Raw genomic sequence first — 27,195 nt, 5'->3', positions numbered from 1 at the left:
GCACAAATAATGTTTTGAGATACTAAGCAATTGCATACTTAGACATTGCATCTCCTTTTCCGGGTGCTGTTGCATCCTTATTTGTCTTGCATTGAAGTCCGTTTGGTGGCGATGTTGTTTTGTGTCAACTGATAATTTTTAACATTGAGGCAAGAAAACGGGAACCCGAAAGGAAAACCTTGTTACTTGGAAAGATAATGCCTTTGTCCTTCAACCAACCAGACTAATAGAATTGGTTTTAATAGCATATATTAGGCTGAAAACAGTCAATATTTTAAAAGGTATATGGAAGATGTATTTATGGCAGGTTATGTGTTCCTAAACACAATTACAGCCTGTGAGGTAGAGTAGCTGGCCTGCTGCCAAAGCCTGAGCTGTACTCCATCCGCCCACCTCTGACCGGGCCTCTGTCTCTACAAACCTGTGTGCTGCGTTTCACTCTGCATCACACCGTCCTTTGCATTGCATGTCGGGCAGGTTACATTACTTGCTCGCTAATTACTGCACCATACAGAGTTAATGTCAGTTTAAGGCTTCATATACTGCCCTCTGAGGTAAAAACAGTGTTAGTAATGATTAGGGTGATATGGTAAAGTACCATTCGTGGGATCACACAGAAGGTGTCAAGTGTGCCGGTCTTTGAAGGAATTTCATTTGTTTAAAAATGAAAGAGTTACTGGTGCAACATTGTGTAGCAAAAGCATGATAAGATGGTGTTTTCATGCGATAGGTTTAGTGGAACAAAACAATTTTGTTTGTTGGCCACGATTCTCTGTGAAGTTTTGAATTTGAAATAAAAGCGTTTCTTTAAACTTTCCTAAGTGGTGAAATCACGTTGAACTCAAGCCTCTGGAACATCAGGAGAGACGTACAGGCTGCGTCCTCTGAAGCCAGAATGAATCGTTCTTACTTGATGTCAACATCACACATGAATCAACATCCTTAAATTGAATCTGCCATTGATGTCACTGTCTAATAACAGTGCATGAGGATGGATATGCCCTGAAGAGAAGGTCAAACAATGTCTGTCCTGACTTTGAATCTTTCTTTCTTTCCTGAAGCTGATGTGCCATTGAAAATCAGAAATTATTTGAATGCTTACTTAAAATACAGTACAGTAAACAGCAAAACCCATTATAAAATATCCAACACATACATGACCGTTGATGGTAACTGTTGCTCGGTTCCTTCAAAAAGAAAAGACTTCAGTTGAACACAGGAATATGATTGCGTTCCATAACAGAGGAATAATCAACACACTTCATAAATCAGTGCAATCTGCAACAGCTGCTGGAGCTCCTATCAAACACTGAGTGAAAGCCGTCCATAGGAATGTGGCTCTGAGGTTCACATGTTGAGAGCTGTACCATAACAGCCCACTGCCAGCAAAGCAACAATCAGCTGGTGTATTAATCACTCTGCTAATGACATAATTAGCAAGGCTGTGGAAAAAACAGCTCCATACAAACGTGAGGGCTCAGAGACGCAGAGATAAGGCCACAGAACGCACACATGCACATTTACACAGCTAACAGACAGCTCACATCCTGACTCAAAGTAAGACATACTGAATATATCCATACAGGCAAGCAGAGTTAATGCACACACACATATGGCCGCTGTGTGACAGGAGATAATAACATCCACATGCTTCTGTTGTCTCTGACTGTTCCGTGTTTTCTTCAGGCTCCACCTCGCCTCATTGGCCCTTTCCCTAACTGTCCTAACCATCGCACCGCTTGCAGTTTCATTCTTAAACAGGCAGACATGTCTCTGACTGAACTCTACACTGACCTTTTACAAAATGTCTCAGATACTAACCCCTGCCAGCTCCTGACATACACACACCGGTCCTTGCTGGTGTGCTACACACTTAACACACACATACAGGAAACCCCTGTGCAGAGTATGTCTGGTCCTCTGATGTTTTTGTTCGTCATATTGTTGGTTCCACTGTAGCAGCAACAAAGTTCTCAACCGTGACAGAAGTCAAAAACATTTGCAGCACAACTGTTGTGGTGTTGTCCTGATGGAAACTGAATCACTGAATGAAGTTATGAAGATGTAATCATTCCAGGTTCAGGTCAGGTCAACCAATCAGCCAACTAAACACAACTCCACCTCTTCTTGAGTGATAACCTCCTCTAGCCATCTAGTGTAAAGCTGGCTGAACAATCAGTGAACAGGCAGCAAAACAGCTTCTGCAAGGTGCTAATAAAACACCTGACACACAGAGAGATAGCTAGGTTGATACACTGATAGATAATACATGTAGATTGTGGCTTTAAGTTACACTAAAAAGCAGTGTACATGGCCACAATCCACCAATGCATTGCATTTTATGGAAATTTACAGCCAAGTGACAGTGCACCTGGCAGGTATGAGGCAGTATGATGATGAGTCATAAGTTTTTTGAAATCCCACTTTAGTGCTCAGAGTAAGATAAGTGTCTCTTACATAGGCATTACTGAATGAATGAAGAAAGGCCTGATTTTGGACACAGCCTCAGTTGGGTGTGTAGTGAAAAGTTGCATGTACATATTCACCCAATCAGGGTGATCCAGGTTGCAAGTTTGAGGATTTCCCACAAGAGTGTGTTGTGTTGAAGAGAGTTGGGTTGACTTACATGCAGATGCAAGACTGGAGTCTGCATCACCAACGCCAAGGCAGGTGCTGATTGTCACCACTCTAACGTTTGGAAATCCAGTCTTAGTGTGTTCAGAGGTTTGAAATTACAGGGATGTCGTCTTTGGAGGAAGCCCTTCAGAAACTCCACCTTCATATGGAGCGATGACATGGCTTCTTTACTCACTGCGATCCTTTTTCCTTGATTGCCCACTTATCTCCATGTGTTTGGTGTGTCACATTAGTGGGTAATTACAATTATCCTGATCAACTAAAAGAGATGACCTATCACTTTGTTTCATGGAAGTGCCAATCTGTGTTAATAATGTAAAACAGAGTTAACCAATTGCAGTGTCTTGTTAGCTAGCATCATCAGGTCATGCTGCTTCTCCAGATTCGGCGTGCTGGGTAGCTTTGTTGAGTTCGTGCTGTGCAGTTACTTTTATGAGTGATCCTTGTTGTTTATCCAAACGTGGTATTTGAACACCTGTTCTATGCTCACTGTTCGCTGGTAGGTCTCGAAACTGCTTTGTGTTTCAGTGTTTGTCCAGGAGACAATTTGAATGTCAAAAATTCAATGCAGATACTAAAATAATTCACTGAAAGTTTATAGCCTCTATATTGCCATTGACTAGCCTCAATATTGGCTGCTTTGAATGTTCATTCTTGAATGATCCATTTTAAATGTAATATCCTCGAGTTTCATATGGCTGTAACGTTCAGCCCCACGAACAGAACAGGTGGTGAGCTAGAAAGCATTATTAAGAGAGTTTTCACTCGTTCACTTTTGGCTTTTTTAGTTTCATCTGCGGTCGCTCTCTCTCTCTCTCTCGCTCTCTCCCTTTCTGCCTCCCACCCACTCTTCTATCCACACAGGACAGAAAATACGTTCGAATTTTCCCTCGGTGCTTCCTCACTGCTGAAGCATTTGTGTGCTTTTTTTCTGTCCTTATTTTTCTTTCTTTCTTTCGCTCTTTTCTTTTTTTTTTACTGTTTTTTTTTAAAGACTCCAGTCACATCCGCAATCCCGCGGCCCTATAAGGAGCTTTCACGCTTTTTGGTTTGCTTTAGATGTTTAATACCCCCTCTCTTTTGTGTCAGGGAGCCGGAGAGGCGTTAAGAAGCGCTGATAAACCCCACTTAGATCCCTTCCTGGCCCGTCACCCCGGCCTGCCGGGCCGCTTTAGCAGGGAACTGATCTGTGACGGCCTGCCACTCAAACTGAGCACTTCTGAAGGCTGACACAATGGAGTGAGCAACACACCAGAGGGCCCAGGGGTGGGTGGGGAGGGGGAAGAAGGGAGGGTGAGGCGGAGGAGGGAGAGGAGGCCAAGAGGTGCCCTAAAAGAAGGCCAGAGGAGGGGCCAGAGTGTATCTCCCTCTTATCTTTGTGCTCTCTTTCAATTTATGCAGTTTCTCCCTCCCTCCCTCGTTCCTCGCTACTGTAGAGCTCACACATTTTTTTTTTTCTATTGTGTCTCTGTGCTGGCTTCACTGTCGGCAGTGACACACAGACACACATCCCTCTCCTCTGTCTTTTTGCTCTCTGTGGTCAGCCTGGTAGCGAGAGATGAAGGGGGTGAGGTCCAGATAGGGATCAGCAGTCTAGGTGCTGGGGTGCGGGTGAGGTGGGTCATGGGGTGTGTTCACTGCTGCGTGGAATAATGGGTCCAGCCAGGCCCAGGCTGGGGCAGACAGAGCCTCTGGAAGCACAGTGTTGTGATTGACAGGCGGAGAGAGTGGGGTGGGGGGTGGGGGAGGCAAGCGGCCAGTGCCGCTGCCATCGCCATCACTTTCCCATGGGGCCGTGGGTGGGTAGCGAAGCCCAAAATGTCAGCGCTGATATCTGTGCCGCTCGGCTCGTATCACACTGCTGCAGCTGCCTGCCATCCACCACATCCACTCATTCATATAAAGACATGGGAGTATTATGTGCGCACACACACACACACACACACACACACACACACTTTCACACCCACACGTTTCTGTGTTTCCTCACCACCTTCCTCAATCATTCACTTCCTTTAGTGCACACACACATACAGTATATTCTTCACAGACACACACACACACACACACACACACACTTTTACTCCCTACATCTTACTGTCTTCTCCTCCTCCACACATTCACATTGTGCCTCTGTCAGTTGTACCTCAGCCGTTCAATCATGCAAGTGCTCCACTGCTCTTTTCTTCCTTGCAGCTGGAAAACAGTCTTTTTTTTTTTTTTTTTTTTTTTTTTACAAATAAGGTTTATTTTTCATAGTGCTGCCTTTACCTTTTTTTTTGTTTTTTTTCTTGTAACTGATGTCTACCCTCTATGTAGCAAGGCTTTTATTTTGAAGGGAGAAATGTCAGCTTCTTTTGGATTTGATGCTGAAGTTGCACTGGCTGACTCTGTATTGCAACATGTGTTGGGAAACCATTCTTATGGTTTTGTGGTTTGGTGATGTCATTTTTCAGTACATTTACATGTGACTTTTTTCATTGCGTGTACTGTGTGGTTTTGTCTGTGTGTGTGTGTGTGTGTGTGTGTGTGTGTGTGTGTGTGTGAGCGTATGTGTGTGTGCTGCCTATATGTCACAGCTGGATGATGAATGCGCTGACAGTGGAGGGGTCAGTGTCACAGACAGTGTGGTCAATTGCCGCTTGTCCCCTGAGTCTAACCTTGAGCAACACTCCCTAAAGAGTCTCAATCTGCCATTAAGGCCCACACCAACACACACACACGCATATACACACATGCACAGAAACGCACAGACATTTCCTAGTGAGTGTGTGCCATTAGTAGCTGGCAGGGCATGGTTTGACAGAGAGCGATTAGCTCCCTATCATGTGTATTGATCACCGCGTCCTGGCTGCTCCTCCAGAGGAGGGGCTGGAGGGGTTTTTACAAGGTACTTGGAGCATGCACACACACACATGCACAATCACATCCTTGTTGTCTGTGTGTGTGTGTGTGTGTGTGTGTGTGTGTGTGTGTGTGTGTGCGTGTCTTTGTTTTGTTATATATAAATTAGCAACATATAGAGCTTTTTTTTCCATTTGCATAATTTACAGTGTAGTAGAATTAGGAGAATTATCACGTTTCTTTATGTCTTCATGTGGCATTTATTGAAGCAAGAAGTGTTTTCCCAACAGCTTGTGGGCAGTGTTGATATACATTTTGGAAAAAAGCCTTTTGAAATCATAATGGACTAAGCTTAATAGCTACCAGGATGCACTTTTGTTGACAAAATGATAAACTGAGACTCCAAACCCGTGTGAGAGTTTGGAGTGCTCTAGTTTTGGCATGAAATAGCTAATTAATTGCATAATTAGATCATTTTCAGAAGATGCACCTTTTAAAATGCTGAATTTCCACTCATTTTGGATACCTGCACGGAGGGCTATTATCCAAGCCCACAATGCATGGTGCAAGTGGTTTTTAAAATGGCAGGAACGACACGATAAATTATATCTCTCCGTCATTTGTAAATCGTCTTTACAAATGAAGCTTGCGCTCATGTGCAGATTTTTTTTTTTTATATAGTTGACATATATCCGTGGAGGTGCACTGTAATTTACAAGCAAATGAAAGGTAATTGAAAGCGTCTGTGTAATGAGACTGTACATTGTAAGCCAATGATAAGGTCTCACAGGTTGGATCTTGCTAACGTTGATCGTGCTCACATGATGTGTCGTATTTGCCACAGCATTATGATACATATGTCTTTGTACAGTATGTGCACGGGTGTATTTGGTCACTCCTAGATCAGGTCTAATTTAGCAATTATGCCATTTCTAATAGTTGGTTTTGCACTCTGCGTATACTGTGGTTCTATTCAGTGTATATAAACAATATTCATGAACTGCTGTGTACTGTGGCGCTATAAAGATCATTTGCCTGTAACGCTGTGGTATGTCTACTCTATTAACGCATGTGTAGATATAAAAAAAAAATAATTATGCTGTTCCTCTTGTTAATTAGGCATCAGCTACAGCATGTTTGCACTAATCCAAATATTACACTCAGCTTATTCCGTTTTTATTGAACTTCATTTTAATTCAAAGTAAATCAATATAATCAGCCGACTATAAACACCAATTTGAGGACATTAACAGAACTGTGCATGTAACACATCAACTGTATGTGTGGGTCTTCTGTATTAATATCACACATGTAGCGGTCTCGGCTCTCACAGCCCCCCTTACCCAGCGTCTTCCTTGGGTAGTTTAGACCAGCTCTTGTTAATTGAGTCTAAGTGAAGAACATGAAGGGGAATAAAGCAAGCAGGCTTTTAGGACATAAAAGACTGCAGCTGCCTCTCAATAGTATTTATTTTCAACCTCTTCCACTCTGATTTAAGTATAAGAGGACAATAGTGGGCTGACACTGATATGTGTGTGTTTGTGTGTGTGCGTGTGCGTGCCTATGTGTCTGTGATCTGTTGTTTGATTTAGTGTGCCCACCTTCACAAGGGCCAGCCTCTTATCAGATCAAAGCTGCAAGCAGCAGCCTATGAAAGAAATTGTGTGTGCGTGTGTGCCGCGGAGGACAGAGGTGTAGGTGAGGTGGGGGGTGTTTTCGTTGCTTTTAACCCAGGACAATGGGACTGCAAAGGAGAGCGCGAGCGAGCACTCTTTGAACTAATGAAGAGGAAACCTTTTACTCTCCTCTATAAACATCGCCAACTCTCCCTGCGCCATGGATTTCCCCTCTGTTTCAAAGTAGAATGAAACAGAGCGGAACAAAATATTTCGTTTTGCTCTGTACTCCTCACTGTTGTGCTTTTATCCTCATAAATCCACAATCCTGGCTGAACAAAACAAAAGTCAGACTTCAGGAATGGCTGAAGATTAGAGGCGTTGTACATGAGCGTCTATTCAGTAACGCTAAACTTACCAAAGTGATGTGAATGCTACTTAGATTTCGTAGTTTAGTTTATACAACAGACAGCATCATTTCATATTGTCTTCAGAGTAATGCATTGCTGTGTGTTGTGATTTCCAGGTTCACTGGGTGCAGAGGCAGCGCAGTCATTATCGAGACAAACGGGCTCCTGTGACAGGACCGGACCGCAGTACCACTCACAGTAAGTTTGAGCCACACAGTGATGCTTTGTTACAGCGCTAGGTATTGAAAATCTTGTTTTTGCTGACCTCAAGTGGTTTCAGACCCCGAAAACTGAAAGTATTTGCCTCAAACATAAATGATTCATGACTAATTAAAATTACAAAGTTCAGGTTTAGGGGGAAAAACAAGTTCCTGCTCATTTTTTGGTGTAACATTTAACAGCTTAGCTGATTTGCCTCACAAGGACTGTGTGGGTTTCATCCAGTGTGACTTACAGTGGCCTTTCTCAATCTTTTTTTCCCCATTAATCAAAAACAAATTTCCATTTTATCACAACCGATGTGGTAAAGAGTGTAAATAGAAGGTGCAAATCAAGGAAATATAAAACAGAAAGGACAGGGACAAAAAATGAAATAAATAAGTAAATACACGTGACTATGTATATGTAACATTTAATTGTGTGTTTCTGTGTAGCTTTAGAGGGTAAACTCATGAAGGGAAGGAGTAAACATAAGCCTTCTTTTACCAGAGAATGTGTTTAGGGGTCTTTAATTTTTTTTTATTTGAAATATGTGATGACATTTTCAAGAGACAGCTTTATTTGTGTTTATTATGTTGAAAATGTCAACTAAAGTCAGCTTTAAAAGTTACAGCTAGAGAAGAGAGGAATGAGAATGCATGGAAGTACACCATGGCTTTCCAGTGAGTCGCCCAATAGTCAAACTTATGAGAATATGTTTTAGAAATGTATCCCGAGAGCTGTTCTGTTTTCTGCAGCGGACTGAAAAAAATACCCTTTAGGTGCCTTTACTTCTTACCTGGCTGCAGTGATGCATACGTGTACCCCAGGGTGTGTCAGTGCACGGTGACATCATCGCTGGGTGACACACGTGAACAGACTCACGCACTAACAGGCAGGGGTAGATCTGCTGATGCATTCAGAATATGAGTAACCTGACAAAAATGAAGATCTCGTGAATAAATTACCATGTATTCACAGCTCTGGAGTAAATATGTGCTTCTCACAGGTTTTGCGTAGCGACAGGACAGGTGTAGCACAAATTAGTTTGCAGTGTTAGAAACACATACAAAGTGGAGGTGATATCAGGAGAACTTGTTCTGTATTAAGTCTGTATTAAATCTGCACATTATCATGTGCTTACCGGCTAATACTGAGTAGGAGCAATTCTTATCATGTTAATGCTGTGAAGGTGGTAAGACTGGCAAAGGAACAGTTTTACAAAATGACTCTGGGCTTGCATACCTTGTACTGGAGTCAAGTCAAGTTGGCACACTATATATAAACACTTTGCAAAAGGATTTTGATTGCTTGTATTGATAATAATTTGTAGAATTTGATAATTGCCACAGGCACAGAATAGAATAACTACAGTAATTAATTACACATTCCAGACTGTCCAATTAAATGTCCATACAGACATGATCAGTTATATGCTTCACCTACAGAAACAGTCAAAAGTCAAGCTGAGTACTTGCTGGCTGTTTTTCCTTCTCTCAGCGATCCAACTCATCCCAGACCATCTCGGCTTGGTTCAGGTTGGGTGATTGTCGAGGCCAAGTCATCTGATGCAGGACATCGTCACTGCTTCTTGGTAAAATAGGCCTCACGTAGCCCGGAGGTGTGTTTTGGGTGATTGTCCTGTTGAAAGACGACTGATGGTCCCACTAAGCACAAACCAAATGGGATGACATGCCCCCGCAGACTGCTGTGGTCGACATGCTGCTGAAGTGCGATTCACGCAGTGTCCTCCCAACAGTTGATGTAGAGATGTGTCTGCTGCTTGAACTCTGTGAGGCGTTTATGTGCGTTCTGATCTGAGATGTCGATTTCTGAGGTTGGTAACAGCAATGAACTCCTCCTCTGCAGCAGAGGTAGGTCTAGGTCTTCCTGTACTGGGGTGGTCCTCAATACAGGAAGACGGCCAGTTCCCTCATAGCTTTCGATAGTTTTCACGACTGCACGAGAAGACACATTCACAGTTCTTGGAGTTTTTCTGGATTGACTGACCTTCATGTCTTAATTGCATGAAGAAGGCAAAAAATTCCACTAATCACCTTCTGACAAGGCACACCTGTTAACTGAAAAGCACTGCAGGTGACTACTTCTTTTTTAAGCATGGTCTTTTATATGCATGAAATGTTTGGGGTATTCATGTGCATGTGGCTGTCAAGTCCATGTACTGTCAGTGTTTACCACATATCATTTGTTTTTCTGGGGACATCACACAGACATCATTTTGACCTTTATGACAATGAAGCTCTCTGATGAAACCAATATAGCAGCTGCAGCAGTTTAACGCCTGTTTGATATTTACATCATGCATGTGTATACCTTTAAGTCACGTGTACCATTGTGTAGTATGTGTTATCATGTGTGTGTGTGGTGGGACAGGGTGTTTGTCCAAGAATGCAGTGGCTCACGTCCTGCTGCAGTGCTCTCTCTCTCTCTCTCTCTCTCTCTCTCTCTCTCTCGCTCTCTCGCTCTCTCTCTCTCTCTCTCTCTCTCTCCATCCTCACAGTGTCACTCAGCCTCTGCACTGACTGATGATATAAAAGTGAGTGAGAGTGAGAGAGAAAGATGAAAATCAAGGATATGGTGTAGTCGTATGTTTATATAAACTAGAGAGAAAGAGAGAGTTCACTTCTACATTTTGACTCACTTGAACTTTTGAACTCGAATGCTTCTTCCCAGTATTCTCAGATTGCAGCTATGTGTTTATGAGCTAGTATTAAATATCTCAGTTATGACCATTATCATGCCAAACACAGTTTCTCAGCAGGGCGAAAAAGCCTCATTATGGGAATGTAAACTCTATTAAAGGAGAGGATACAGTTAGTAACCCCAGTATTAGTACTATGGCTGTCATGGTACACAAAATTCATTTATGGTTATGTTTTCTGTACAACAGGAAAACAAACACAGAAGTGTAAACACTGAATGCTAACTCATTTCTCATAATGCTTACTAGAAAAATAAACAAACTAAGCTATGCTAATCGTGTCTTGGCTTTAGGTCCATAGTCAGGGCCCAGACATAAGGCTGGTTCAGATGCTCTCATCTCAGTCTCGTGAAGACAAAAAAGAAGCTTATTTCACAAAATATCATTTGTTTTTATCAAAGGCTTTGTCCAAGTCGTACTCAGGCTAATGTGGTCAGGTGGTGCTGCTGGACCTCACTGGAAACCACAGTGACATTAGTCCTTCCAGCTCAGGTTACTCATTTACATTAGCCATACTGATAGCACTCTGTATATGAGTTGCACATCAGGAAGCTAATTTTCAAATCTATGTTCCTCTCATGCTGGCATGTGTCAGTAATTACTTTGTTCAGGGGGTTACTGAACCAGAGAGTTGCATACCAAATCAAACTGGCTGGGATCAATATATGTGCCATTGCACTCCTAATTAATACGAATATTTGTGAAATATAAGTATTTTTGTGTGCAGTCAGTTCAGAAAAAGCAGCTCTCTGTTAACACCTAGTGTGATATTAATTAATTTTGCAATACATACAGTATATTTTTGAAGCAAACTGATTTCTATTCATTGTGTGTGTGTGTGTGTGTGTGTGTGTGTGTGAGAGAGAGAGAGAGAGAGAGAGCGAGAGAGAGAGAGAGAGAAAGAGACAGACTTGCGGTGAGCAGTGAGATGGATGGCGTAAAAATATGTAGAAAGAAAGAGTGAGTGTAACATGCAGTGTATGTAGAGAAAGGTGCAGGCCTTGATGAGCTGATACCACATTGACAGACAGCGAGCCAAGCTGTGCTGCCGTAATGTGATGCTAATGATATGCTAATGATATGGTAATCTTCCAGCAGTATTCCGCCTCACTGGAGAGAAGGGGAATCTGGGAGGCCTTTCTCCATTGGTTGGAGACCAGGGACTTCCTTAAGTCAGAGTTCAAAACAAGAAAAAAAAAAAATACACACATGATGGGTCTGTGTGCTCGCAGGTTCCCAGAGGAGAGAGTCTTCAACTGACAGGCAGCCGGAGGAGAAGAGTGACCAGTACCTCACCTTCAATGACCCGCTCTGGCCCATGCAGTGGGAACTGGTGGGTGTAATTGTGTATGTGTGTTTGTGTGTGTGTTCATTGGGCTTATCTGGAAGCCTCCTCTTTCTCCTCTCAGCTCTTGTCCTCATGGTGAAGGATGTTCCTCTGACAGGCATAAGTCAGGTAGGCTTTCATGTGTGACTGGAGAGAGAGACAGAAGATAGAGGGAGGTTGGCAGATTATGGAGAAGAAAAGAGAGGGAGGGAGAGAGAAAAGGTGAAAGAGGTTGTCCATGTTGAACCGAGACAGATGTCGGGGATTGATGAGGCTCGGAGCAACAACAAGACAAGCCCATCCCTTCAGCACAATCCTGTTCACATGGTTTGACCAATATGTGCTTGTGAGGAGCAGTAGCAGTATGTTTAGGTATTAAAATGTCATATTTGGTAGTGTGCAGGTCGAGCACAACATATCAACGTCAGTCCAGACTATCCAGTCAACTGTATATACAGTTTTTCCAATAATAATCAGAATTAGAACTCAACCAGAACCAGAATGAAAATCTCAGACCTCAGATCAGTTACCTCACTATGAACTGGTTCATTGTGAAAGAAGCCACCACTCCTTCCTTCCATCGTTATCTTTTCTGTGCAATCTCTACCAATTTACCTATAATTACAACATATAATTACTCATTTTGTGGAGGTAAACAATATTCTTATCCTGAAGATTGTTTTGATTGAACTGCTTTAACAAAATTCAGTTCAAAAGTTGACTTCAACACTGCGCCTTTGGCACCGATACCAAAAGAACCTTGTTTTTGGGAAATAATATATAGTATTTTTTTCTCTTCTGAGTAAGACGAGAATTAGAGATAGACCAATAACTCCCTGAGGCCAGTGTATCGGCTGATTTTAGTTTATATCTTTGTCGATGCAAATGTTGGCCAGTAAATAACAAGAAATAACAGCACAAACAGGCCAATGTTTAAGACAATCTGTATATCTGTGTATAACATCCAGTGTATGTATGGCTCCAACAAATAGACTAACTTTCCAAATGTTAAACTTGTCTCGAAATAAACAGCAAACAAAATGTTTACCTGATGAAATACAGTCTAAAATAAGACAAATTATGATCATGATAATAAAAACTGTCTAAAGTAAAAGTATTGAACTGTGCACGTGTTCCATACTTGACAGCTTTGTTTCTCTCCTGGATCCTTTTTCTTGGTACCAAGAAAATCTTTCAGTTTGACACCTTTCCATGCTAATAAGAGTGCTTAATGCTCAATCCATCGCTGGCCACCCTTGCAATACTTGCCTGACACTGCAGCCATTCGTTCTGATTGCTTATTTGAAGCAGTGAACGGACACTTCATAGTATAATTTCATTTTTTAGTTCCCTTAATCACTGTGTTCACTTCACACAAAAGCTTCTTAGGCTTCAACAGTTCTTACCAGAAGGCCAGATTATTGTTATCAGCATAATTTTAGCCTGTATTTCTGATAAATCTCTGATATGGCATCCCAACATACGCTCACACGCCCGCACTCACGTATCAGGGCGGCAGGGCTCAGCCAATCGACACGGCGGATGTTCTTGACTGACATGCGAGGGTGTAATCTGACAGAGCCGGGAGGAGGAGAGGCGGGGTCAGAGATTCACCACGGCAACCGGCAACAGATTGATTGACACCTCAGCTCTTGGGGCAAGATGGAGGGGTGAGAGTCAGGATGGGGGCGGAGGGTGGTAGAGACAGAGATGGAGGAGGGGGGATGTGAAGCAGAAGAAGAAAAAAAATCTAACACAGCTTTTCTCTAGGAGTGTGATTTTTCACAAAAAGTCACTGCTCGCAATTCTGCAACTTTATTGATAAGATTGTGAAATCAGTATAACGCACAGACATGTTCAAAAGGCACCAAACAGGTTGTACAGTACAGTTAACTCTGAGCATATAGCTTGATTATAAACTGAACAACTGAACATGATCAAGAAAAATGTAAAGCATCTTTAAAGCTGAGAACATGTCTCTCTCTCTCTCTCCCTCCCTCTCTCTCTCTCTCTCTCTCTCTCTCTCTCTGTCTCTGTCTGTCTGTCTCTCTCTCTCCCTCCCTCCCTCCCTCTCTCTCTCTCTCTCTCTTGTCCTCCTTTGCTCTTGTTCTGTTGTGTTTAATCAGCCTCTGGTGGACGTGGATATTGATTGAGGGTCATTAATCTGCTCAGGGTTGGTATCCTGCCAGGACCATACGTATGTGTGTGTATATATGTGTGTGTGTTTGTGTGTGTGTGTGTGTGTGCGTGCATGTGAGCAAGTATGTATGATAGCCTGGCGTGTATGTTTGCTAAAAGCTGGTGTGTACATCATGGGTGAACAGTATACACACATACACACACACACACTAGGCGAGTGCACTCCATTGTATTCTTGCTTAGGTCCAGCTGCTCCAGAGGAGCTTGTTCAAAGCTGCTAAAATCCATACAGCATGCTGGATGTGGTTGTTGTTGATGGTGTGTGTGTGTGTGTGTGTGTGTGTGTGTGTGTGTGTGTGAATGTCAGACAGGGAGAGAGAGAGCACGTGTGTGTTTATATGCTATAGCTGAGGGGCAGCTAAGATAAAGGCAGAAAAGAGGAATTGTGTTGTTGTCTCTCTGCATAAAGTGTGTCCGCGTGTGTATGTGTTTAATGCTTTTGGGTTGCACAAACTTTTTCACAACTCGGTGTACATTTGACCATGTGTCTACATACAGTAAATATACGCGTGTGTGCGCGTGCTAGAAAGTCAGGATTGATTGGTTGTGTTCCAGTGCTTCAGAGAATAATTATGATTCTTTACACGATTCTGTGTATGTGTGTTTAAGTGAGCGAGTGTGAAGCTTCTGTTGTTGGCTTTCACTTCATGACATTGTGTGTGTGTGTGTGTGTGTGTGTGTGTGTGTGTGTGTGCGCATGTGCACACACGTGCATGTGTGTGTGCATGCGAGAAGTGAGTCAGCGTTCAAGAAGCCTCTCTGTGGGCTTATATCCAAGTTCACAAAGGTGTGTGTCTGTTTTTTAGGCGTTTGTGTGCCTGTGTACTCTGTGTGTGTGCTCACGCGCACACGTGCGCACACACACACACGCACGCATGCGCACACCCTCCCCAGGGTCTTCGTGCTCTGGTGGACGTTAGCTTGCTTGCTGCCTCCATTCATCTGCTTTATTCACACACACTACAAAGCAGCACTGCTCCCTGGATGTAATTCCCTCAAACACACACACACACACACACACACACACACACCAGCGCGACCACACAAACTCACTCACTCACACGCACATACAGTTGAACTGTACATAGCCAGCAGTGGACTATCATCCTACAGTAACCCAGTGTAGACCACAGTTTCTTGTCATTTTGGAAAAATGAAAATTGAATAGAACATTATCTGTTTTATGTTTTACATAAATGCAAATGCGTTTTGTTTTTTTTGTTTTTTTTTGTATTGCTAAGAGGAGACCTGAACAATGTCTGCAGATCAAAGGAAGGACCACCATAGGCTGCACTGAAGTTTTCTGTGGCGAACACAAACTGAATAGGTACATTAATGGTTACAAAGACATTCTTGTAGCTTTCAGAAGCTGATCATGTATGTTTATGCTGCGTTACATGTGTCTAGGTTTTGATCATATAAAGAATATTTTTAAAATTGTGCACTAAACTTTTAGCACACTGTTTTTTTAGTGTTACTATATGTCATCAAGGTCAAGTCCATAGGTGACTAAGATGAATTTTATGAACCACTTCATCATGAAGAGCCTCTACTGAGCTGTTGTACTACAGTCTGACTGAACGTCTCACTGTCCAATATGTGTCTCGCTGCTTCCGTTTTTCCAACATGAAGCAGGTGACTGCCTGGTGTGTCTTTTTACATGTGAATTTTTACTGAATATGGAGTTGAAAGGAGCTGACACAGGAACAGATTCATACTCGTGGTTGAGAATATGAGAACAGAATACTCTCTTACTCCTCTGTACTCAAAAAATCCCATTTCCCACAATTTGAAGTGTTAAATACACTTTATTGTCAGTATATTTTAAATATGGTTCTCCTTCTTGCTACTTTGTTTTGTTTTTTTTCCTCCACTGCTCAAAGTTCTTGTTCACTCTGCTGATCTCAGGTCATGCAGATACACCCACACAACACACTCAAGCATTACTTGCTAAAAAAAAATCCCAGTAGCAGTTTAAAAAAAAGTCTTCATTAAAAATACTCCCACCAAACAGGAGACCAGCACTTTACTTCAACACCAAAATAAAAATAAAGGCTTTTAAACATGATTTTAGCATGATTCAGAGAATGACCAACAGTGGACCTCCGAGATGTCCCCTGTTGGCTCGTCTGTCTACTGAATATACAAGAACTCCGAGGTCCACTGTTGGATAGAAACACAGGTAGACACACACACACACACACACACACACACACACACACACACACACACACACATACACTCTACCCCCTGCTGAGCCAGTTTTTTCCCCATTGTGCTCTCTCTTTCCCTCTCGCTTCATTATGTTAACAACAACAGAGTTGAAGCCTCTTGAAACACTTACTTTGAATATCAAGTTGGTTGTGTGTCTATGTGTGTCTGTGTGTGTGTGTGTGTGTGTGTGTGTGTGTGTGTGTGTGTGTGTGAGAGAGAGAGAGAGAGAGAGTGTAGGTGTGTGTCTGTCTATATGTGGGTGGGTGTGGGTGTGGGCAGGGGAGTTTTGGGCAGCTGCTGACATTTTTGGTAAGACAGTTTGTTCACTACCGTTTTGGTGTGTGTGTGTGTGTGTGTGTGTGTGTGTGTGTGTATTGTCGTGTGTGTTCATGTGTGAAGCAATTTTATTTTTACCTGTATAGTTGAGCATGTGTGGGTGTGTATGCACCATGTCAAATTGTATGGTCAAGTGTTTGTGTGGTGTTGTATTTGTATTTGTATGAAGGGGTTAGTGTTTGAATGTATGCAGTTTGTGGGACCACTCAGGCTCACAGGAGTTGCAGTGATGGCTCTTCTACCGCTGTGAGTGTGTGTCTATGTGTGGGTGGATTTGTGGTTTAAGGTGCAAGGATGAAAGCTCTGCCTCTGTGACCTTGTCATGCACTCTCTGGGCTCCTTATGGGCTCTCTGTCTCATACATACAGTGTCTACATGCAGTCACACACAGGGATGTGCACACATTATAAACACACAACCCAACATTTTATGGTTAATATTGCCATTCATCCACTCATAGTGCTGATTCTGCAGAAAGTACATTCATGTACAGGACTGTATGTAGACCACAAGGAAACAGCATGAGCAATAAGACACAATGAGGTCCTGCCTGGAGATGGGTATCAGTAGGGTTTTATTAATACTAGCACCAGAAATGGATACTGCCTCTTCTTATTATGCTTTTTGGTCAGTGAACAGTGCTCTTATGGGCTGTTTTTGATTGACTAAAAACTCAAATGAAACAGATAGCAATGTTAATACTCTACTTAATTCTTTCTCTGTGGCTATGACACTGTGCAAGGTTCCTTTCAATAAACACAAAGGATAGTCAACTGTAGTAGATACAGTAGATGGCTGAGAGCACAGCAGTCTTGAGACTGTAAATGTATGATGTTACAGTAGTTTAACAGGTGCTTTTCCCAAATTATTAGCATTGCCACCTTTACAGGCAAAAGTGTACTTGAGGAAACAAGTGTTGTCATCAGCATGGCTAAAGTGTAAACACATTCAATCATTTGGAACAGAGAGATGTTCATACCCTGTACATAAAGATGAACCATTTATACAACAGATCTTATATTCAATAAATCTTACGATATTTCTTTTTACCATTGGCACAGCTAACGTTGTATTTATGCAGAGGGTAGCACACAAAGCAGTGTAAGATAACACAGCACAGCTTAATGTTATGTAATCTAATGGCTGTTGCAAACTCAAGTTTCAAGCATACCTAAAGTAAACTGAAAGTTGTTCTACATGCATGTTTTTGGTCTCTTTTGAAATGTAACACTGAAGTTTTATCACCAGCAGTCAGAATCACTGTAAGTGCTGCTGGCATTCTGTAATGAAAGTTAAAGTTTATTTCCACCTGAGTCATTTGGTGCAAGTAGATGCCTGCATGACTATATTTTGGCCCTATTAGCTGGAAAACACAATTGGACCACAGCATGAATCGTTACCTACTATGAGCTCAATACAAATTTCTAACAATTACACAGAAAATAAATATTTTCTATATTTTTTTGTGATGGTATGTCAAAGCGTTCTCCAAAAAAAAAGGCCATTTAGTGTATTTATCTCCATAGATGGCTATTGTTGGCTGTGGACATGACATGACGGCCATTTTGAAACCAACATATCGCCTACTTGTACATGCTTACTGGTGTTATGAGGGAGAAAATGTACAAAATTAGCAAGATTATTTGAAATGATATGACAGTGTTTTGGGCTGAATATTTTACTCAGATCATCTGGGCGTTTGCCAGTTTAAACAGACCGTAGGTGCCAGAAGATGATCAGTTATTTGGGATTACACAACATTATGTAACCGTGTAATGTAGAGAAGAGGATGAATAGGAACGTGCAGTAGCATTCAGGGGATAGGTGAGGAACGGCAGATAAAACAGAGGAGATGCTAGAAATGCGTGGCACACACAGTATGAAGAGATAATGTGGAGAAGAGGATGATGATGCAAATGAATCCATGATGGGGTGAACAGGCAGAAGCACAAGTACAATTTATTGCCAAAAGGACTACCAAAATTGCACCGCGCCACCTGATCTGCATAAACACAACTTCCACTTCACCAAACCAGTTACACCGACACCTACAAGTTCAAAAAGACTGAATGTTGTCTCACAAAAATGCAGCTGTGTTTGTGTAACTGCCGGCTTTGCACCCAGAGGTCATAGACTCACTGTAGTGAATGATGTACTTGGGTTTATGTTTAGCAGTAAACCTGTCATCGTCCTTTTCAAGTAACGATAATCATGATTTGTGTTTTTGTGTGTTTGTGCATGTTTAGTTCGCACAGGGCAAGTACAACTCCAGTGGGCTTGACCTGAACGTGATGCCGGTTTGGAGCAAGAACATCACCGGTGATGGAGTGGTGGTCAGCATCATCGATGACGGTGAGTCTAACCACTGCAACACACAGGCTCACACACACTTCACATCCATTGGATCCTCAAAATAGGTACACAGGCACGTAATGCCTATTAAATGCTGTAGATCTGTTATACAAATGTGGATTTTCTGGCATCCAAAAAAAGAACGTTGTGGCATATTTTGCAATATTTCTAATAGTTTCATTTTACCGTTTTCTGCATTGCACAATAAGACCGGGAGCAGACATCAGAAATATTTGGAAAATATATGTATTTTAATCAGAAAGTTGTATAATGCAATTTTCTTCTGGGCAAGAGTTTGCGACATCGAAAAAGATTTGAGATTGGCTTAGTAAGATTTACTAAGTTTGGTGTGATGAAGCTGAACTCTGGCCCTCGGTGGAGAGGATGAATGATTTATGGCGCCCCCGCCACCACCACCACCGCCACCACCACCGTCATCTTCGTCTCAGTCACGCCACAATGAGAATTCATTTCTCTCTGATTGCTGGGATATCTGGCAACAAGGGAAATGAGAGAGCGGCATCTTATGGGCTCATTCATCAAGAACTAATTGAAGCCTCACTAGTCTCAAGTGCTGATAGAGCTGGAGTAGTGTTGGAGTATGCTGCTTTGTATGTGTGTGTTACAGTGTTCATGTGACACTCTTTTTGCATCCAAGTGACTCTGACTCTGCAGTGTGTGTGTGTGTGTAAGTGGATTCGGAGAAAATGTCCTACAAAAGTGTCATCATTCAAAGAAATGTGTGTGTTTTTTGTCCACTTGCGTCCATGCGTGTCTATCTGCTCCAGTGTTGACTGTTGCTCCGCTGTCTGTTTTTGATGAAAGATGCTGCTATTACGGTGGACTGCTTTGGACAGAAGGCCTCCTCTTCGCTCTGCGTCCCTTTGCATACAAACTGCTATTCTGTGTGTGTATGTGTATGTGTGTGTGTGTGTGTGTGTGTGTGTGTGTGTGTGTGTGTGTGTGCACGCAGGCCAGAGAGAAAGAGAAAGAAATTAAATAGAGGAAGGATATAGAGGGAAATGTCAGGAGAAAGCAAGAGCAAAAGGAATTCAGAGAGGGGGCGAGAGTGTGTGTGTGTGTATGTGTTAATATATTTGTGTGTGCATGTATGTGTGTGTGTATGAGACAGAGAGTATTAGACTTGCACCACTGAATCTCCTCTCCTCTGAGGCTATTGTACTCTGCTCCACCTCTCTGTATTGATTCCAGCGGGCAGAGCTCCCTCACTCTTTCTCTTCCTCTCTCCGTCTCTTTCTTTCTCTTTCTCTCATGTTCTTCATCTTTTCCTCTTCTTTTTTTTCCGGTTCCCTCTTTGTTAACTAGGGGGTGACTTCCTCTGACCACCCTTCTCCCCCCCCCCCCCCCCCCATCTCTCCCTTCCCTGCCTCCTTCCCTCTCGGACAGTCTGCCTCTCACAGCTGACGGATCATGTACACGCTCACCTTTAGCCACCTTTCAGTCGATGCCTATTGATTTTAATATCACAATGAAATAAATTATTTTTCTTTGAGTGAGTGCCCCCACCTCCCCCTCCTCCTCCACCCTCTATCTCCATCCTTCAATCCAATCCCTCTGTTTTAGAGGTAATGTAATTGGCATCCGAGGCCAATCCTGTCCAAGCGTTGAATCACATTCACTGTGACACCTTCAATTTATATCGCTGTGTTTTTAGGGTTCTGACTCCGCTTTCAGACTATTCTCTCACAGTTACACCATTAGATATAATTTACATTTCTTTCATAACTGTACTTCATGGACATCACAAGTACAGAAAGAAAGAAAAGCAAAAACAAAGCAAGAAAAAAAAAAAAACCCAGCACAATAAAATCAGGGGCCTCATTTTCCAGTGTTGGTATGCACAGTTTTGTACATTTTTGCTCCGATAGACGCTCAAACTGTTTTGAGTGCAACAAGTGAAAAGTGACCAGTTTCTATTTTGTTTATTTGACATTTCACGTAAAGTGAATCTTTTTTACCTCTCACCGCGCTGAAGCCGGTTATGGAAGCACCAAATGAAATAGTCTTGTGCCAATCTAATTGTACATGACATCATTCACAGTCTAACCACATTAATTGTATAAAAACAAATGATGCAGAGCTGCAGTGGCTTGTCAATTGATAGATTAGTCAATCAACATAAAATTTGTCTGCAACTGATTCATTTTTTAAAGTAATTTTTCAAGGAAAAGTGTCAAAGAGATTATAGACCCAGGTTGCTGCATCTCTTGGTCCTGCATCCAGTAAAATGAATCTCTTTGGACTGTTGGTCAAATCATCTGATGGCCTCACCTCGGGCTCAAAGATATTATGAAGGACTTTTATGGTTTTCTAATGGTTTCTAGACCAAATGATCAATCGAGAAAAAGAGCAGCAACATGATGTTGGGAAGTTCTCCTGCATGCCTTCTCCTGGTGCTGCAGTATCTTCTCCTGACTGCCTGTGATGTTTTTTTGCTGTATCTGCAGCTTCAAGGGCCTTCAGAGAGATGTGGTTGACCATGTATGGCGTTTGGGGGGTGTTCCTGTGCATAGCTGAGCCGGTACATTCAGCACATAAACAGATTGATAAGTAACAGGTGATGTTTATCATTGTTTATTACATAAAAGTGTGCATACACACGATTGATGAATGCAGACCTTCTTGTTTTTCGGTTCTTATGCACATATTTAGAACTTGCTCTTTGCATGCTTTGTTAAAGGACCCTTTCACAAAGATACAACACAGACAGTAATCATTAGTCGTCGTCCACTGATTGCGAGCAGTGAGTAGGTAAAAGATAGGCGTCCACCCTCTATCCACTTTGTCCCACGACAGCCCCACAGTGTCCCTGTCACCCTGCTATCAACACCGCCTGGCTGGGCGTCCCAAAAGCACTCCAGTATCGATCAGTGCTTGCGCCATTGTCATTACGTATCATTGGTACACAGAAAGTCACAGGACACAAATTAGAGGAAAAGACGGAGAGAGGGAGGGAGGGTGAGAGAAAGAAAAGAGAGGGAACATACACAATAAAGACTGAGCAGGGTCAAAGATAATTCAATGAGCTCAGTGAGTAGAGATTCCTCTACTACAGGACTGTTTTATGTCACACTGATGGCAAAGAGCATGGAAACGGTCCGTCTTTCACTGTTCTTTGCAGAGCTTTGCAACAGTGTGTGGGATATATGCAGGTAAACATTAGCCAATGCTGCATGTACACAACGGACCATTTCCTTTTTTTATGTCTTAGGAATCACGGTAAGATGAATATGGCGTGATTTCATAGCTGTACCTTGAAAAGCAGTCCACTGAGGGAATAATTTGAGCCCAATATAGATGCAGAGCTGTATTTATGTTGTCATGCTGTATGTATTTATCTGTTGATGCACGTGGGAGGTGTGATAAAATGTTTTATGGCTGATTCGGAAGGCTTACGTAGCTGCTCTAAGAGGTAGAGCTATTGTTGATACTCTCCAGCCTCAGTTGATTGACTTAATGAGGTGTGTCCATACAGCATGAAAATCATTTACGCCACTGTCTACTCACGCTGCGTGTCACAGATGTACTGAGGGTGTCACTGTCCAACACAAACTTTGCAATTCTAAAAGTCTATTAAGATAATGAAATTTGTATTTTTAGAGCTGTACTGTGCATTTTTAATTGCTTTTTTTTTGCTCAGCACTTTATAAAGTGTCATGATACGCTACACGGTCTGCACCTGCTGTCATCTGAGGGCTTTGCTGAACATTATCCTTTATGACAGTATTGAAAACATTCCACATCCTTTCTAAAAAGCCGGTGCTGTGTGATTTTTCTGCTACTGATTTGCATGTGTTAACTTAGCCACATTCCAGTGTTGGCTCATGCTGACTTCGATCATATTACTTCGTGTTTGAGCACACTGTATTTTCCCTGTGCAGTGTAAACAAAACAGGCCATAATTCCCCTAATCACTGCACATTTGAAAAAGTGTTACACACAATCCACTGAACACACAGCCGGCTGCTGTTGAGATGCTCCTTTGCACAAAATAATAAGAGTGTGATTATCGTGATTATCTTTCAGCACTGAGCAACAGCGTCCTTGACAAGTAGCTAAACAAAGTGGTCGCCAAGCAACACAGATTTACTTGTTTGAATGTAATGTTTGATTATTAAAATTAAGACAATTATTTTACAGACTTTGTCAAAAAGTCTGTCACGGTTAGTGTCATGTATTTTATCCTCGTGGTTAGTTATTGTGTAGGTGTTTTCAGCTAAGGTTTGGAACTGTGTAATAAGGTAAAGCTCATCATCAGTGCGTCTGTATTTTTACATCGGTGTTTAGATACACTATTGTTTGTATGCTCACGATGTGAATGCACCCGTGCATTAAGTCAGGCTTCTGGCTTAAGTCCAATGAGTGTCAGAAGTCTGTGTGTGCATACGTGTGAGGGGCTGTGTGGTAGAAATGACACTGGCCGGCTATGTAAAAGTGTGTCTGACAGGGGCAGTGACGGAGTCAGCGCTTTTTTTCCTCCCTCCTCGCCCCCCGCTGTTCAATCCATCCAGCTGCTGTCACCACAGGGGAGCAGACAATCTATCAAGGCATCGGGATGCATTCTCCTCACCTGCGCCGCGCCTTTAATGAACAGCCAACATGATCCCGGCTGACAAGCAGGAAATGGATGTAATAAAGATTGTTTCTGCATGCTCTTTGCATCCCTGATAAATCACCTCGCTGTGCAACAGATACGGGAGCCACATGGAAATTTGATTTCACACGGCAAGGGGGAAGAAGAAGAGAGCAGTGGGGGGAAAAGAGAGCTGCTAGTGGCAGGGTCACTCTATTTTATTCCCCTTTTTTCTCCAGCGGAGCGGAGGAGCAAGGTGTGTGGGGGTTGAATGGAAGGACTATAGTTTTTTCTTTTTTTTTTTTGCCTGGGCTCTTACTTATTACCACCAATGCTCCGTTAAGCCTGGAACATTTCTCTGCAGATGTAAGTCTATAAACAATAACAGACGACTCGTGCAGACGTTTATATAGGCGGCTGGCATCGCACTTGGACGTAGCATTAATGCGTGCACTAGGGGGCAGGGCCGCATTTACCAAAACCAGAATACACACAAAAATGCAGAAGAAACTTGAGAATGGGAACGCAAGAATATAAGACTAGTAAATAAAAATAAATAGGAAAATAAGCAAAAGAAAACTTCCCAGTGTCTCTGGATATCTTTCCCTGCTGAACCACACAGCGCTTGATGCACAGGACTAAAAATATACACAATGTGTAGAGTTTGGAACTGTGCACAAGGGTCCTCTGGGAGCCTCTGCAAGCTACAATTACCCAGAACCCCCTACTATGTTTACGAGTATCCTCATGGAAGTGTCAGCCTGTCCATGTCAGTATTCTCAGTATCCCCGTACTGTACATACACACACACACACACACACACACACACACACACACACACACACACACACACACATACCTCTCCAATGCGTCCATACACTGCAAAGAAGAAAAAAAAAGCCAGTGCAGTAACACTGTTTCAGTGTGTGTCACTGTTTCCAGTTCAAATCAACTTCTTTCAAGTAATTCCCCATCTCAGCTTTCCCTCTTTTTTTTTTGTAACTCATTGCAACAGGATCACTTCTTCATTCTTGTTTCAGGAGACTCATTTCAAGAGACTTCTTGAAACAGTTTAGATGATTTCTGCTCCAAACTGGTTGATATTCTCCCTCACATGCACTTTCGGATGATAACAGGCTTAGATTTACCTCTCAGAATTCTTATTAATATTTTAAACAATGGCTTCTTGATTTCAGCCCGAGGCAGGCAAAAGTATGTTCAACATTTCTAGCCAACATCTATCAAATTTGCTGGCGGGAAAAAAAAAAGACAACTGATCAGTTGCCTGGCTGACTTTTTAATGTTTCCAGTTGACACTTTTTAAAATGAGAATATTGGAAAGATGTTATTAAATATGCACACATGAAAACTGCGCTAAAGTACCGGGTCTAAAATTACTTGTATTGCGGTGTAGAGCTAGTTAGTCCAGACTGTCCAGTCTGTGTTTACGTTCTAACATAATGCTGTTTAGCTGCTTAGCTTACACGCCTTGGCTACAGTTGGTGGAGTTTAACCTTCTGTGACTCTAATAAAGAGCAGGACAGGACTACTAACGTATCCTAAACTCTGTTAGCATCCAGGACCAGCCTCCACACAGTGGGCAGTACTGCTTTGTTACTACTGTATCAGGACATGTTAACATTTATATTAGAGCCGATAAACGCCCATTTTAAAGCTTTCTTTACACTTTTTCTGTAGTGTTTTTAGTTTTGGAAAGACTTAAAACCAACTAAAGAGCTAAAAATGAATTATGTACTGTGCACCACATACACCCGTATAACCGACAGGATGCATCTTTAACCTGCATCTTTCCACCCCAGGTGTTTTTATAGCAAACTGAGAAAACGAGGACATCACGGGCAGTAACATATTAGCATGGAGGGCTATACCACACTGCAACACCCCCACTCAAAGACACACTGTAAGACCAAACAACACTTCACACCAGCAAGCATTCACCCACATGGCCTGCTGTCCAAACCCACTTTAGCAGTCCTCTTAACAGAAAGGCATTCATATTGTAGAGTACAGAGAGAGCGAGAGAAACGAGGGGGGTGAAGAAAGAGAATAATGATTAGAGCTGGGGAGAAATAATAGTGGGGGAGCAGGAGAAATACATGGGGAATGGAATATAGGAGAATAAAGGGAGAGCGAGATTGAGATAGGGAGAGGACGGGAGAGGGAAGAGTGAGATAGGAAGGGAGGGGGGGATGCAGATATGGGGGTGGGTGGGTAATTTATGATTTAATCTAATGCAGTGTGGACCTGCTGTAAGTCACACAGACCTCAGCTGGGAAAGCGAGGGAGGGAGAGATGGAGAAAGCGAGAGAGAGAGACATTAACCTTTCCTTGAAGCGAGTGTGGAGCTCTTTTATCTGACCACCATCCACCTCTTGTAAACCTTTTCTCCTCTCCACCCCGACTTCACCAACCGCTCCTCTCGGCCTGCGTTTCCCAAATGTGTTACGCAATCATGATCAGCTTTGGTTCCGCTGACTTAAAGTAATGATCTCAAATTAAATGCATGTGGATTTTGCTAAATTGCATTTTACTGAGTGAAGCTTTTCTCACGTTTCTCTTAACACCTGATGCTGGGTACGTCTTTTGCACAGACAGTGATGCCTACATGTCTGCCTACACTTCTGACGTGTTTGGAACAGCAGAAGACACGGGTAGAAAAAGAAACTCGGAAGAAACTCAAACTTCATCACCAGAATAAAGCCCAAGGAGAAAGCTGTCAGAAATCCGCCCACACGGCTTGACTGACAGCTTATAGCTGGGAAGAGTAAAAGCACCGAAGATGGAGACAAAATGAGAAATTCAAGTATTACAAAATTTCACATCAGCAGAACATGTATGTTTGTCCACACACTCCTCCTGCACCTCAGTATGAGGTAACAAGCAGTCAATCTTCAACATAGGCTGCCCCAGTAAGCAGTTGTTGGCGCTGGCATTTTCAGCTGTTTTTTGTACTTCTTTAAAAATAAAACATAATTTCGGTTTGATTTTGTCAGACCACATATCCGTCACATAGAAATATAAGTTTTTGCATCCTGAAAATGAGTTTGTGTTGCTGCAAAGGGCAGAAAATATTGGAGGGTGATTGTAACTGGACGCATAATATTCTGCGTTTGAGGGAAAATATCACATATCATCACTTTCACTCGTAATAACTTGCAGCCACTGGCGTTGCTGCTGGCATCGTAGATGCTTTCGTGAAAAAAACATGATCTCTGTTGCAATGTCTTTGATCATGCACAGTGTGTCTGTGGTATAGTGGACAGCCAAGTGATGTAGTGATGAGTAAACTATGGTGTACTGTGCAGCCACTTTCATTTGCTTTGTGATATGGAGTGACGTGTGCTACTCAAATACTTACTGAAGAAAATTACATCTAGGTTACTTGTTTTTCACGTTGTCTTATTACAAAATAGGAGACCACCCCCCTGAAATTGCTGTGTTTACACTCTTTGATTCACTGTGATAAAGAGAATCTCAGGCAGCGAAGGGTTTGCAGTGGAAATGCTTTGCTTGGTGTTCCTGGAAAGGAAAAGACTACTGAGCCTTTCTTCCACTTCCTTAATGTTGTTGTTGTCTGCCATGGGCTCACATCGGTTTGGGTTGAGGAGAAGTTTGACAATGAAAAAAGTTTAGAGGTTTTGGAAGTAGTGAGACCTCTGTAGTCTGCTCCTCATCTCTGTTTGTGGCTAGGTTACATTAAGATAACACACCCTAAATCTCCAATC

The 27,195-nt window shown here is 42.4% G+C and overlaps 1 protein-coding gene across 2 annotated transcripts in view; it reads left to right on the top strand.

Moving 5' to 3' along the window:
* The window catches only part of LOC143324223 (proprotein convertase subtilisin/kexin type 4-like), a 165,259-nt gene that overhangs the window by 23,200 nt on the left and 114,864 nt on the right, over positions 1–27,195 (top strand). For both annotated transcript variants that reach the window (XM_076736541.1, XM_076736542.1), the window contains exons 4-6: positions 7,624–7,705; positions 11,660–11,760; positions 18,750–18,855. In XM_076736541.1, the coding sequence (XP_076592656.1) occupies positions 7,624–7,705; positions 11,660–11,760; positions 18,750–18,855 (289 nt within the window). The remainder of the gene's footprint in view (positions 1–7,623; positions 7,706–11,659; positions 11,761–18,749; positions 18,856–27,195) is intronic.

The sequence above is a fragment of the Chaetodon auriga genome, chromosome 8, assembly GCF_051107435.1.
Source record: "Chaetodon auriga isolate fChaAug3 chromosome 8, fChaAug3.hap1, whole genome shotgun sequence".
In the NCBI taxonomy this organism is placed as follows: domain Eukaryota; kingdom Metazoa; phylum Chordata; class Actinopteri; order Chaetodontiformes; family Chaetodontidae; genus Chaetodon; species Chaetodon auriga.
This window is presented reverse-complemented; position numbering and strand designations above follow the sequence as displayed.